Raw genomic sequence first — 15,000 nt, 5'->3', positions numbered from 1 at the left:
ATGGGCATGGTCCCCTCTCTGCGGCTCCACCCTGTAACCCACACACACATTTCCTCAACTGGAAACATTTCACAGTTTATGGTGGGAGTGAAGTTTCCAAAACAATACAGGCCTGGGACTTGGCTTCTCTGCTAGACCTTCATTGCCTGTATATGTGTATAGTGCATATATAGTATGTGTATGTATTAGGGGTGTAAATCTCTCATGACAAAGACGATCCGATTCGCATCTCGATACATGGGCACGATACGATACAAGAAAAGATGCATGTTTATAAAAACGATTCAGTACGATTCGATACGATTCGATGCGATGCGATGCGATGCGATGCGATGCGATGCGATTCGATGCAGTTCAATAATTGAAAACACTGAGTTGTGAGGAAACAATGGACCTCATTCTCGAACATTTTCTTAAGTGTCTTATTAAATATCTTCTTACCAACCTCAGAAAATATCGCTGGATTCATGAACGCCTGGAAATGTGTTGTTAATTGAAAGCGCTTTCTCATGCACCTGAACTTGCATACAGAAACGCCCCGCCAGCTCCTTATAAGAGCATGCTATTGCAACATGTGCACACTCCACAGGCAACGCGAAAGCAACTTCAGAGACTGATCAAAATCATTTCAAAGCAAGCACCAGTAAACCCAGACCTAATTTCACCAGGGAAGAGGTGAAGAAAGTCTACTGTTGCAGAATGTAGATGTGTCCATTCTATTCCACTATGTCTATATCCACGCGATTGAGTTTAGTGCTTAATTATTTATTCACTGCCATTTGCAGTGTTCAGATAGTGCTTATTTATTTTTTCACTGCCATTTGCAGTGTTCATATGGTAACAAATCACGGAAGTGCGGAATATTTGTTATGGTTTTTTATTAAACACTAAAAACAATACAATGTCAAAATGGCACAGGCTTTATGCCCTGGTACAAGTTATCACGAACAGACTGTGCTACCGTCACACACCTGTATAAACTCCGTCCCAACACAGAACAACGACATGCAATTAGAACAGTAAGCAACATTGTTAGGGAACATCGGTGAGCGCTAGTGCATCACATAGAGAAAAGTATGAGCCCGCCGCACGGCATTATGGGGCGACTATGCCGGCACGTTACAATATAGTGCTTTTATTTATGTTAGGACATCACGATGGCTCGGTCTCGGAATCATGACTATAAATGTTAAACATAATTGTTAATGATACAAATATTCTCCTATTTATTATTATTATAATTATTTAAATCCGAGGATGTCTGTAGAAACACGCAATCAACAACGATTTATCTTCCTTGGCCAAAGGAGCTAGCATAGCATAGGCCATTGAAATGGATAGGGTAGCTAGCATAGGCCATTGAAATTGCGTTGGTCTTGGCGTTATTTGTGAGAATACAGCCTGATTGGTTTATGCTATGCGGGCTTTGGCCAATGACAGGCTGTCATTGTTCTGACTGAGATCAAATGCAACAGGTCAGTGAGTGTTTTGTGTTTTCCGTAGCAAAAAAATCGGAGAGACAAACGCTTGTGAACCGATTCATAACTTTTAAATCAGGCAAAGACCGGTTCATGTCATTTTAATACCGATACGGGACTTCACGCATCGATGTAGTCGTATCTTACAAGCTAAAAACGGATATCGATACGTATCGGTTATTTTTTACACCCCTAGTATGTATATATATGTATATTTGTATGTGACTCTGCTTCCTCTCTTCACAGGAGACAAACGTGTGATCAAGCTCTATCTGAAATCCAAGGAGACGGGCAAAAAGTTTGCCAGCGTGGACTTTGTCTTCTACAACTGCAGTGTCCACCAGTCGTAAGTACTTCTCTTTGTGGCATGTTCCTTTCCTCCAGTCCTACAGTCTATAGAGGATGTGTGTGTCTGTGTCTGTGTGTGTCTGTGTGTGATGCCTCAGTTCTCCTCTGCGTAGTGGTGTATTTTTAACTGTCTTGTGCCATGAGTTTTTTTGCTTAGCTTTACAACATCTTATCCATGGATGAGATCAGCCTCCTGATGTCATTTTCTTAATGACTTGGAGCATTACTAAAGCCAACAGACGTGTTTTACAGGCCTGAGTTCTCTCTCTCTCCTATCTCTCCCTCTCTCTCTCTCTCTCTCCCTCTCTCTCTCTCCCGCTCTCTCTCTCCCCTTCTCACTCAGTTGGCTGACCTCAAGCTTTCTGTCTGTCTTGCCTCTATCTGTTGGTCTCTCGCTCTTATTCCTTCCCTCCCTCCCTCCTTCCCTCTCTCATCCCATCCCACACTTCCTCCTCATATCTCTCTTTCTGTCATTACTTCTGCCATTAGCTCACACTCCCCTGTTGTCTCCCTTTCCCTCCCTTTCAGCCCTCCTCTTGTCATTCACTCACCAGCCCTTCAATCCCCCTTTTTTTGCTACTTTCCACTTGTTCCGCCTCTGTCCCTCTCTCCCTCTCTCCCTCTCTCTCATCCCCTCCCCTCCCCTCCTCACTCCTCTCCCTCTGCCAAGCTTGTGTTACATTTGGAGGCCTGATGTTCCAGATGTTGCCCACCTCGCCCCCCACCTCTGCGTTCATTAGACAGGTTTTGGATGAGCCCTGTTCTTTGGATGGCATACATTTGCATGGCAATGTCCCCCTAATTAACAGAGCCCATCTCTCACATTAAAGCTGGGCCTCAAGTGGAGGCCGTGTGAAGTGCTCACCTGCAGCCTGCATGTTGGCTCGTGTGCAGAGTGAGAGGACGTGTGTGTGTGTGTGCGCACGTGTGTGTGTGTGTATGTGTGTGTGCGCATGTGTGTGTGTGTGTGTGTGTGTGTGCGCGTGTGCGCATGTGTGTGTGTGAGTAGGAGGACAAGGAGGAGGACAGTGACACTCACTCTGTGACAGAGCTTTCATCACTGTGAGCCAGATTCCACATACCTAGCTCTGTCTCTGTGAGCTTGTGTCTGTGTGTTTGTAGTTGTGTGTGTGTGTGTGTGTGTGTGTGTGTGTGTGTGTGTGTGAACGGTGTGTGCTTGAGCACATTTGTATGGTTGAAGCTGCTGTAGCAGTAGTTTTAAGGTCCATTACAGTTTGGTTCTAGACAATAATTAGAATGCATAGAAGATATTCTGCCTTTTTTTTCTGAATCAAAATGAATTTGATCATTAATTCACCGGTGTATACATGTTTGATATGCCGGTCACCTGTCCTCTGCCAAGTCACGTGGTGACCGTAGATTGCCCAGAAATTGGTCTTCCTCTTGCTCATATCCAACCTGTGACCTCAGCACGCCTAGTGATCTGGGTGTTGGGTAGGGGGGAGGACAGCTCCCTCTCACTGGCAAAGAGAAATGAGAGCATGGAGTGTGTGTGGAGGGGGAATGCCCACTTGGCAAGGCAAATTACCCCGCTGGCTATTTACATGCACAGTAACAATATTAGAGTTTTGCATGAGAAAGGATGGTTGGAATAGCTTAATCGAGCGTACGAGGGCCTCCGAATGCATTTTTAACGACAGCAGCATGGAGGAGGAGAGCCGAGGGAGTGAGGCGGGGAGAGGGAGGGAGGGAGAGAGAGAGGGAGAGAGCGGGAGATTGTGCCCATTGTGCTGGGGATAATGCGCTCACAGCAGCCAAAGGTTAGCGCCTCGCCTGAGCCTCACCGCTGCGGACATTTAAATATGAAAGGAGCAGGCGTGCGGGCCGGATGGGTGGACGTCCGCCCCCAAAAAGAGTCCTTGTCTCAGAGGGCCAGACCCCTGAGAGGACGGCCCTGGGCCCCCGTGAGGGAGGACAGAGAGCGTTCGGCGTGTCGCAGCAGGCCGCTGCTCAGGGCCCGGCCCCAAAGCACAGCAACAGCTGGGACCTTTTATGGCCTTTGTGATGGTGCAAACTGGTTACCTCACATTTATGGCCTTTGTGATGGTGCAAACTGGTTACCTCACATTTATGGCCTTTGTGATGGTGCAAACTGGTTACCTCACATTTATGGCCTTTGTGATGGTGCAAACTGGTTACCTCACATTTCCGAATTTGTTCCAATGGGCTGTGAACAAGTGGTTATCATGGTATCCTCATCAGTGATGAAACAGCGGGGGAGATGAGAGGCGTGTAAATGACTTCAGCTGGGTGTTCCAAAGGCAGAACATACGTATAGTGGCAAGAAGTAATGCTTGCTTTATTGCAGCCTACAGTCTGGACTGTGTGTTTGTGTCTGTGTGTGTGGTAGTGTGTATATGTGCTTTCATTTTGTATGTGTGTGTGTTTCGGTTTGTGTTTTTTCTTAATGTTGTGTGGCCCCACGCGCTGTAGAGAACAGGTTCATGTCAAGAGGATGGCTCCCTTGTGATCTAACCCTCTTAAGGAGATCAATAGTGGATCAGCAGCGCCTGGAGAAAGGGGGGGGTTCTGATCAAGTCCATGGGCAGGTTATCACTCACGAATGAATCAGAACCTGTAGTCTTTGAAGGACAGTGTTACCTCATGTAATACACTTACCAGAGTCAGACAACCATGTACAATCATATACACTTTGCATTTTTTTTGTAATACATTAAAGTTGTCAATATCTTATGTGTTAAGAGGTACTTGAGGGAATAAAAAGTCCTGGGAGTCTTATTGCTTAAGTTATTGCTCCTCTGTTCAACCCGTCGAAACAAGCAAGATAGAGTATATGGAAGTCATAAAAAAGTGCAACAACTTGAAGTCAAAAGCAAACCCAATTCCATTGTACAAGCTAGGAGGATATTTGAAAATGAAGGCACTGGTCTGTGCACAATGTGTCTTACAATTAATAGACGGTGTTCACTGAAGTATTTGGTGTGGCAAGTCATCACATAACCTTGTTAACAGTAAGTACAGGCATCTAATTCATATACATTTATGCATTCCAAGCTGAGGATGGAGGGAAGCCTGGGAGTGGTCCCTTATCTTCCTCTGGCAGCTTCTGTCAGTGTAGGGCCTTTAGTATGTACCATGATCACCGGAGTGGGGAGAAGCCACTGCTTTAGGGCAGCAGCCCCCGTTTCATCTCCACTCATGTGGCTGTCCGGCAGCGTGGCAGAGAGCCAGCCGTGTTTGTGAGGCTCTGAGAGTGAGTGTTGTCTGTGAAGGCCTGGTGCTCTCCCTCTTTGACCCTGCCAAAGACAAGCCCCTGGCTCTGAAACTGTGACAGGTTGGAGCATCCTTGTGAAATTTGCCTGAGTCATGTCACAGGATTTGCCAGTCAAATGAGGATGATGTGCGTGTAGCTTGACATGTCCTTCAGCAAAGATGTGTGTCTGGAATTGCCGGTAGGATTGCCTTTTAAAAGAATAGCTGTGTTTTTTTTAATGAAAGTTCTCAACAGTACTTTTGTCAGTTCTAGGCCATGCACTTCATCATGGTTTATTCATGCTGAAGCTTATTCATCGCATGCTTTGTCATATGATTTGCCAGGCACCACTTTTTATCCATGTGTTACATAAATCACATAGCCAACCTATTTCCTGGTAACATTAATGGTTAAAACATATTTTTCACCTGCCCCACATATACCCAGCTCATACTGGAGGATGCTGTTGGAGTCGGGGAAGTGGACCGCTCCTGGCCCCTCCCTGCCTAAGACAGCACTGAGCTCCATCTTCTTTAGGGGGGATAAAGGTTGAGTCCTCCATTTACGCTGTCCACTGTCCAATTAGAAGGTCGTCCATGACCTTCAGGGCCCAGCAGCATTCTAATGTTGACTGGAAATGATTGTTAAATGACTTAATTGGACAAATCACCAACGTAATTGATCCAAATGAGTTTGTTCCCTGGTTTAGAGCGCCTCAAGGGTTCTGGTACTGATAATGTGTCTCCTTGAATGTTTCTGTGAATAGAGTGATGATGAAACGTCTCGTGTTGAAGTCTTCTCTTTTCATTGACTACAGAAGACAGAATACTGGAAAAATATGCCCTATTATCATTACATGTTTTTTAATTAATTTTTTTGTTAAAGGTACTCTTGAAAAGAAAATGTTCAAGTTCATGTCTTAATTTGTTTTTGTATTGTGTCTGGGATCGTGTAGTGTGTGTGTTGTTGTCTGGGGTCCTGCAGTGTTTGTGTGTGTGTGTGTGTGTGTGTGTGTGTGTGTGTGTGTGTGTTTGTGTTGTTGTCTGGTCATTGTCTGTCTCTTGTTCGGTCCCGAAAATTGTCTTCTCTGGTTGAGAAAATTGCTGCTGTGACTAAGAGTGCTTCTCCAGTCATCCTTTCCCTTGTACCGTTCTTCCCAATCATATTCTTGTCTCCATTAGTTTCTCTTTTTCTTCCACTCATTTTCTTCAGCTCATTCCCTCCCTTTTAACTTTCTGTCTTCATTTCTTCTACTTATATCTCTTCTTTTTTCTCTCTCACATGTCTCTTAACTTTTTCTCCCCCTGCCTTTTAATAACTAATTGATGAGATGGTAAGCAGCCTCTCACTCCGGTGTTCTTTGATCTCCCACACCTCGTCCCACTCAGCGCTCACCCAAATTACCAGTGAAAAGCCTCATCAATACACGAGAGAAGTAGCAATGAAGAAGTATGATGAGCCTTATAAAAATCTCTAGGCTTCATTTAAAAAAGTCCAAAAGATGCCGGGGATCTGAACTGTGTCTTCTGGCTTCCTCCCTCTGTACCTGTGCAGGTGTCTCTCGTGTGTGAACGGCTCCTTCCCCTGCCACTGGTGCAAGTACCGACACATGTGCACCCACAACGCCAACGACTGCTCCTTCCAGGAGGGCCGGGTCAACGTCTCAGAGGTCAGTAGCCACGCAGGAGGATTGGGCATGAACGCTGGACGCTGTTCACGCACACGCACACACACACACACATGCGCACACATGCACTCACACACTCGCTCACACATGCGCTCACACACTCACACCTAGACATAGACACATCTTCTCACCCCGCACTCCAAAAATAAAGCTCAGCAGAAAAAATGAGTCCTTGCACACATACAGAAATACACACCCGGTCCCACACAGCCAAACAGATACAAACACATTTTTTCCACCATGCACATGTAAATAAAAACTCAACATACACACACATACAGATGCACACACGTAAACACTCTTACACACTGGCAGACATGCACACACGCACACATGTATATACACAATTAATCCGGGTCCTCTCCGGCTCCCTGCTGTTTCCTCGCCGTTGAGCTTTGTTCAGAGTGTATGGCTGCGCTCGCTCTGGCAGCAGCTGCTGAAATGGAAAGAGCAGTGGATTTATGCGCTTATAAACAGCACTGGCTGAATGACTATGCAAATTGTATCGTGTTCTACAATTCCAAATGCTACATTTGCATAAAAACCAATATCAATCACATCTCCTGCTCTCTCTCTCTCTCTCTCTCTCTCTCTCTCTCTCTCTCTCTCTCTGTCTCTGTCTCTCTCTCTCATACGCATGGACTGTCTACCAGCGGAAAGCCAAGTGTGAGTGCTCCATGGGTATTGGAGCGTGGGGTTTACTCGTCGGTATAAACTTCTCTCACTGTAAACACACGCACACACACATAAACACACACACACACACACACACATACACTGTGCTCACTGATGTATGAATCTTTACATACGCAATTACCATACTCGTGCACACACAGCTTTTCTAACAGGTTGACAGCACATTTTCCCCCATGCCCAGAAATGTGTGCCTATGCACAGACACACTCATGCGCACTAATCCACACAAATATTGGGCTCACAAGAGACTGCTCTCCTTCCATGTGCCGTGCCGCACGCCCAGAGTGATAAACAGACATCCAGAAAAACACTCTCCCATTTCAAATGTCTCAAAATCTCATTTTCTGGAAGAGGGAAGAAGCTCCGAATAGCAATTGCAGGTCCATGTCAAGCGACTGGCGTTTCCTTAGCGATCCCGCTAGTCTCTGCTCACCGCCGCCAGGCCTCAGCCCCACTGGATGTATACATGTGTTAGCTGGCACCGCGAGGCAACAAGGCTCGTCCTTATCTCCCCGCCGCCTGAACACCCTCTCCCCAGCACGCCCAGGCTGTGCATCGCGGTTTATTTACGATATTAATTGGTCATGAGGTATCCTACCTCAATCCAATTACGGCCGGCGCTTTTATCTCCTGTAGCTGTACACCGAGCCGACGCCGAACCTCATGTGCTCCTTCCCCTGCCTCAAAGAGGAAATTACATGGATTAGCAGTTTCTATCTCGCACACACCCCCCCCATACACACACACACACACCCCATACACATACACACACACACACACACACACACACAAACACACTCGAAGCATCATGACTTGCTGCCTACAAAGCAGCCTGCTATAAAAACCTGTGCCTGTGTCTAATCAGGGGGAAGCCAATTTGGCCCATGCAGAAGTGTATTGTTAGAGAAATGGAGAATGTGGGGTTCCTCTGAGGGGGATGTTTGTTTGTTTGTGGAGGAGAGGCAAGTCTGAGGCTTCTAGTGTAATGCGTAGAAGCCACCCAAACTAAGACACCTTAATGACGTCACGTTGTAACGCGTAGAAGCCACCCAAACAAAGACACCTTAATGACGTCACGTTGTAACGCGTAGAAGCCACCCAAACAAAGACACCTTAATGACGTCACGTTGTAGAACCTCATCTTAGGGGACATGGCAGCTCTCAGCTCCAAAACTTTGCCTTCACTCATATCATGTGCTACTTTATGATCCTCTCAAGGTGACCCAATTATCTTTTTCTGAGCCTTTTGTGCAGTAATTGTCCCAACTGTTGATATGTCAGTGTGTCCCTCAATGTGGGACCACAGATCAAAATCCCAACTGTGCCCAGTTTGGCTATTATAGACTGGGACTTCACATTGTCCCATTTGGCCAAGAGCTGTCAGATTAGTGTGTGAGGTTGAATAGAATAGGGCAGTTCTTAAATGAGTAGGTGATGGGGAAGAGATGATATATGGGAAGAGGTTTTACATCTTTAATGAGAAAGGAAAATGGACCAGCAATTTTGAATGGCTTTGAGTGACATGCGGTCACTAAGTCTCTTTTTAATGATCAAAACATTCTGCAGATAAGTGTACAACTACCTTGCCACCGAATGTAATGAGCAACATTTGCTAATCAAGTGTATATAAATCAAAATCCTGCATGACAGCGGATAAACAACAGTGCACATTAAATTTGACCAGGCGTAAAATTGCTTGTGTAAGCTGCACTTGAGAAGCTCATAAGGAGAAATAAACAAAAGAAACAAAGAAACGCACAAACTACAGAATGTGACCAGAACATTTGCCGGGTCACCTAAAACAGTGCTGGCTTTAATAGCCACATGTATAATGGTGTTAAACAAATGCTTGGCTCTGGCCTCTACCGGCTGTGTGCCCAGTCAGACGTGCTAAACCATTAGCACATCCACAGCAATACGCTCGACTAAAATAGTCCAGGAGAGAAGGACACAAAGATGCTATACTGAGCAGTCATGCCCCAGGATATGTCACAGAGCATATGGACAGCTCTGCCAAAGAAATACATTATATCACTGCCAACATTGTTTCTGGGACACTGGAGCAAAGGTTGTTTAGCTTCTTCTTTCCAGATGCTCTGTAATAATTTAACAGATAAAAATATACATGAATGAAGAGGGGGAAAAATGGGTTCCTTAATGTCTCCCATAGTGTTATTCAGTGCATTTGGGTTTGTTTAGAACATGATGAAAAGGAGATTTGTGGAGTAATGAGCAACCCTTAATTTGACTCTAGTTAATGGAGCATTCCGCAGGGAGTAGTTCTGGGGAGTATAAATAAGTTATGAGCTGGTATCTCCTCCAAAGTGCAGCACCGCAGCGCAGCTCCTGGCTCCCTGGGGTTTGGCCCGGCATACACATACATTTATCAATACTCATTTGTGTGCCCTGGAAAACTTGCAAATGCACAGGGTTATGCCGACTTGTTCAAAGAAGGAAAGGAGGTGCAGGAGGTTGTCTGTGGTAATGTGTGTTTGTTTGATATCTGCAGAGGTATGGTATGAAGCTCGGACAAAAACACAATCAAATATGAAGTAAGCCAATTTTGTGTGTGTGTGTGTGTGTGTGTGTGTGTGTGTGTGTGTGTGTGTGTGTGTGTGTGTGTGTGTGTGTGTGTGTGTGTGTGTGTGTGTGTGTGTGTGTCAGCCATACAGAATATGAATGCTCCTCGGGTACATTTTTCTTCTCTCCACCCATTCAGTTTCTCCCACTCTCCTGCCTGACCCAGTTTTGGCTCAAACATAAAATGTGGCTTCTTAGAACTTCTATAAGTGCTGCTCGGCGTTTCTCATCCCGTCTGAGCATGTGCGGCTCCTGCCAGCCCTCCTCTGGATGGCATTCAGCGCTCAGCTCCGCCAGGCCGCTTACTTTCCCTCTGATTTACCGTCAGGTACCCCACCCTTCCCCCTCCATAATCTCTGGGAGTGTGGCTCCAGTAAATACACCGGCACCCACCCCCCCACACCTCGTGATGGAAACGGCACTGTGCTGAGATGTGCTGGGCCGCGAGTGCCTGAGGAAAGGCACTTTGGATCGGCAGAGTCTGGAACTGCACTCTGCTTTACCGTGCCAAGATCTGCGAGCCACGTTCAACCTTGGCTGCGGCGGTTTCCCCAGCTTCTCCCTGCAAGATGTGTGGCCCTCAGGGGACAGACAGTGTGAACACACCCTCATACCTTTTTCCCTAATTAATTATAACGTTAATTAACAAAAAGCAGGGACTGCACCTTACACATCTCTTTTCTGATTCATTTATTCATCGGTTTATTTATTTATGATCGACCAGCCTGCGATCTAGTGTATTCACAGTATCAGAGCCGTGTCTCCTTCTTGTTCTCCTGGCACCAGGTGGTGTGAAGGGATCTGTGGCTGCCACTGACCTTCAGCTTTAATTATTCAAAGTGTATTAAATCCTAATTTCCAAATGCCTCCGCGTCTGTCCGGCTAATAGGAGGGGACTGGGGAAGAATTGTACAGCTGAGGAGTAGAGTGTGCTAGCGGTCGCCGGCAAATCTTTGGGCTTGGCCCAAAAGGGCTGTGTGCTGTGCGCCTTGAGCCGCCTCCCTCCACCCCTGCCAAGTCATCTGCTTCTCCAGCCTTGTTTCGTATTCATATTCCTGACGAAAGCCTGAGCCCAGGACGCCGACTCCACATGAGTGCTGGGAAGGTGTGGGATTCTGACTACGGTGGCTTTTGCCGATACACTTATTCAGGATTACTCAGCAGCATGTTTCCGAGAGCCCAGCTCAACAATCTCATTAAGGCAGCAGAAATTCATGTTTTATTTTTCTCGGGGCTCCGTTACAAAATATCGCTTTCACATTCCCTTGAAGAGCGAGCGGAACGAGGCACATTTATTTTTTTAAAAGACAACATTGCTTGGAAGCGAAATATCGTACATGTTTTCTGTGGTTAGCAGCTAGCTTTAAACAGGCCACCTATCCCCTGAAACCTGAGAGCGATCGTGATGTTTACTTTATTGCCACAAATGTGGGCGGACACTGCGGAGCCCTCTCACGGCTCTGAGTCTCCTTTATTAAACACGGGGTTCCTCGGAGACGCCCCAGCCCATCAGATTCAGTTCCCCCTCGCAGCTCAGCTCAGCTAGTCAACAAGCCCAAGATCACTTAATTAGATGGCAAGCCTCTCACTCAGCTGCTCCACCAAGCTAGCTGCCAAAAGGCATTACTATGAAATGCCCTTCCATACCCAAATTGACATGATGCAAATGTTACGGTCTGTTATGGTTGTACCAGTCAATTAATAAGGATGTGGAGGAATGGTTATCATGTTTAGATAGCTAATATTTGATGGAAAAAATACCATGAGCTTAATGTAAATTTGCCACATGGCATTTTGTACTGTGAACACATTCATTTGAGATGTGATTCTTTGCTCTGATGTTAAGAGGAAATATGTAGTTATTTTAAATCTGGCATACTCTGTGAAAATGCACTTCTTTTGAAATGCTGTGCCCATGTACAAATTTTGCTTATATAATGGCTTTTGGCCTAGACAGATGTAAGACAGGAATCAAGCAAAGGAAGTAGAAAGGGTCCGTGCTGACTAAAACAAGAGTATTGCCTTGGCAACCATTCTAATTAACTGGCTTTGTGGCACTATTGAACTCTTGTACAGAATTGTCGAGAGGGTTTGCTTTCTGTTGACGGATGTGAAACGATTCGGTTGCCCCCCCACCCCACCCCACCCCACCAGCCTTCTACACACACTCCCCAGAACCTGTCAGACTGAGCGTGCTTTGCAGAAGTTCCGTTGGGATAAATATTGGCTTTTTGTGAAAGCCTTCAAATCTCCAAGTGAGGTCACACCAGAGTCCCGACGTCTCCTTGGAGGGATGTAGTCATCATATGGCTCTTTTTTTTCATCTTCATCTTCCTCTTCTCATCCCTGTGCCTGGTATTGTTTTCCTGGCGGTGGGGTGGTTAGGGACCGCGCTCTCTCTCTCTGTCCCCGGCTCCCGGCCCGCTCCAGTGGCTAATCCATAAGGCCGCTCGCGAGGTCATCGCTGGCCGCAATCAGCCAAGCATCACCTCTCCTGCCGTCGCTCAGGGAGGCACCCATCCGTCAAAGCTGCCCTGTCGCTCCTGAGTGACACCTCATCCCTCATTTTAGCACAGCAGGGGGGCTGCCAGAGGAGCACCCAGTGGGGCAGAGAAGCACCACATCAGCACCTATGGAATTACATCATATCAGGCCCATGTTATCTCAGTGGAAGTGAGCCAGTCAGACCCCCCCCCCCCCCCCCCCCCCCACACACACACACACACACACACACAAGTAAATTCCAAGAGAAAATTTCATTTCGCTTTAACTCCCTTTAACATCTAATTCTGTCATGAATGAGAGTGCGCGTGCTTCATGGAAGATTGGGTATAAGCCTCAGATTTCCCAGAGGCTGTTCTAAAGTGTTCTAAAGACTGCATTTGTCTCTTTCTAAAATTACTCAAGCAGTTTAGCAGAGGTCTTTTTGGGGGTATCATCCCATCAGAAAAATACTGTAGACAATTTGCTTAAGAGGGAAATAGAGGGTGGTTTATTGAAACCGCCTTGGCTGGCAGAGCTCAGAGTGTGGGCTGTGCTGAGTGGCTGGAGTCGGAGCTGCTCCCCACTGCTTGTTGTTGGAGAAGCCGTGCAGCTCGAGGGGACATAGCTGGAGGCCGCGTTTCAGCTAAACACACAGTGGTCTGCTGAGGCACAGCTGGCAGCAGCCTGTGGAGCCTGTGGAGCTTGGGAAAGGAAGGAAAGCCAAGAGAATGGCAGGAGAAGACAAGCCTGAACATTCTCCTCAGGATGCCTGTCTACCGCTCTTTTCTGGTTTCCTAGCTAGATGTTTATTTTTATTTGTTTGTATTTACTTGTTCTTGTCTAGTGTTTTACCAAAGGCAGGACAGGACACCCCCTGGCCAAGAGGACTTTTTGTTTCTTATGGGCTTGCTGTGTTCAGTGTGTGTGTGTGTGTGTGTGTGTGTGTGTGTGTGGACTCACCTGATTGGCCCATGGTGAATAAACAGAATGACTCCCACTCTATGCCAGTCATAGTCATAGGGAGGTCCTCTGAGCGCTGGTATCTCTGTCTGACTCACTGCACCAAGGGAAAATGCCAGGCGCTAACCCACATCCTCAGCTCAAAGCAAATGAGTGAAAGAATGAGAAAACGGAAATAAAGCCAAACACTTCAAAGGATTCCCATGGTGCTCCACTGCACTCTGCCAGTGTGCTATCTGATCTGCACTTTCAACTCTGTTTTGACACCTGTCACGGCAGAAATAGTTTTCATTCAATTGTGTGTCTCTCTTTGTGCCGCCATTCTGTTACTGCAGATCATAGCAGTCTGTGTTGGAGTACAGGGCAGGGATGAGGTAGCAGTGAATGTAATGCCAGGCTGTGGTGTGGTGTGGTGTGGTGTGGTGTGGTGGGGCTGTAGCTGCAGGATGTGGCTCCCCGCCCGTGTGTTCTGACACACCGCAGTAACAGTGTTTCATATTGTTTGTTGTCACAGCTGAGGCCCAGTGGACATGCACTGACTGCCACTCAAACTGCGGTTACCTCGGAGACCGGGCACTGTGACCTCAGTCATTTTTGGTCAGACTTACTGAAGCACTGGGGAGATTTCAGCATTAACAAACTTAACATTGTTGGTTTTCTCTTGAAGTCATGGTGGGTTTAATGATTAGCCTTTCATTTCATCTTGTGTTAATGAATGAAGTTTTCCGAAGTTGTAACATATTGTATAACTTTTTATATTTTTACAACCTCTTTCTCATTTTTAGCAGGCGATACACACACCACACACACACATTCGCTGTTCCTCAACTATGTAACAAACACACACACACACACACACACACACACACACACACACACACACACACCTTGGCCTCACCTTGCATTGAGTATTCATTAATTTCTCTCTCCTGTCCCTCCGACTCTCCTTTGAAAGTCAATCTCTATCAGGAGCTGGAAGCGCTTCATTAACTGTTTTGTTTATAGCTTTTCTGCCACCTCCTGTGTGCAGTGAATGTCTAAATGAATGGCAGAGACACCAGCGGATAGCCACTATCACCCATTCAGCTGCCCTGGAGAGGAACTGATACCCCGCTCTGTGTTTGGGGGGTTGGGGGGGCGGGGCGGGGGGTTCCTACTTAGCCCTGCCACAATGGATTTCCCTCCTGTGTGTCTGCTGCTGATAGCAGTGTGCTCAAGATGCTATACCAGTGCATTCACAATGTGTTCCTTCCTATTCTAGTTACAGTACCTCTCCGTTTAGCTAGTTTGGAATGTTTGGAGAACCAAGGGGAAAAATACATTGACTAAATAGTACAGACTTGTTACTGTGTTTTTAAGAGACAAACTTTGATTAGGCCCAACCATCCTGAAGATACTGTATGTGATATGGTCCAACCATCCTGAAGTTACTGTCTGTGATATGACTCTGGTCCCCTCACAGTTTACAAAGTGTCCAAAAAAGGGTAGCGGCTTAAATGGTCCTTACCTCATCAGGGAGTTTAGTGTCATTT

The 15,000-nt window shown here is 46.4% G+C and overlaps 1 protein-coding gene across 4 annotated transcripts in view; it reads left to right on the top strand.

Moving 5' to 3' along the window:
• plxna1a (plexin A1a) overlaps positions 1-15,000 on the top strand; it is a 165,582-nt gene that overhangs the window by 90,148 nt on the left and 60,434 nt on the right. For all 4 annotated transcript variants that reach the window (XM_031566759.2, XM_031566757.2, XM_031566758.2 and 1 more), the window contains exons 8-9: positions 1,725-1,824; positions 6,616-6,730. In XM_031566759.2, coding sequence (XP_031422619.1) covers positions 1,725-1,824; positions 6,616-6,730 — 215 coding nt within the window. The remainder of the gene's footprint in view (positions 1-1,724; positions 1,825-6,615; positions 6,731-15,000) is intronic.

The sequence above is a fragment of the Clupea harengus genome, chromosome 4 (genome assembly GCF_900700415.2).
Source record: "Clupea harengus chromosome 4, Ch_v2.0.2, whole genome shotgun sequence".
Taxonomy (NCBI): Eukaryota; Metazoa; Chordata; class Actinopteri; order Clupeiformes; family Clupeidae; genus Clupea; species Clupea harengus.
The sequence above is the reverse complement of the archived record's forward strand: the minus strand, read 5'-3'. Positions and strand labels throughout refer to the sequence as shown.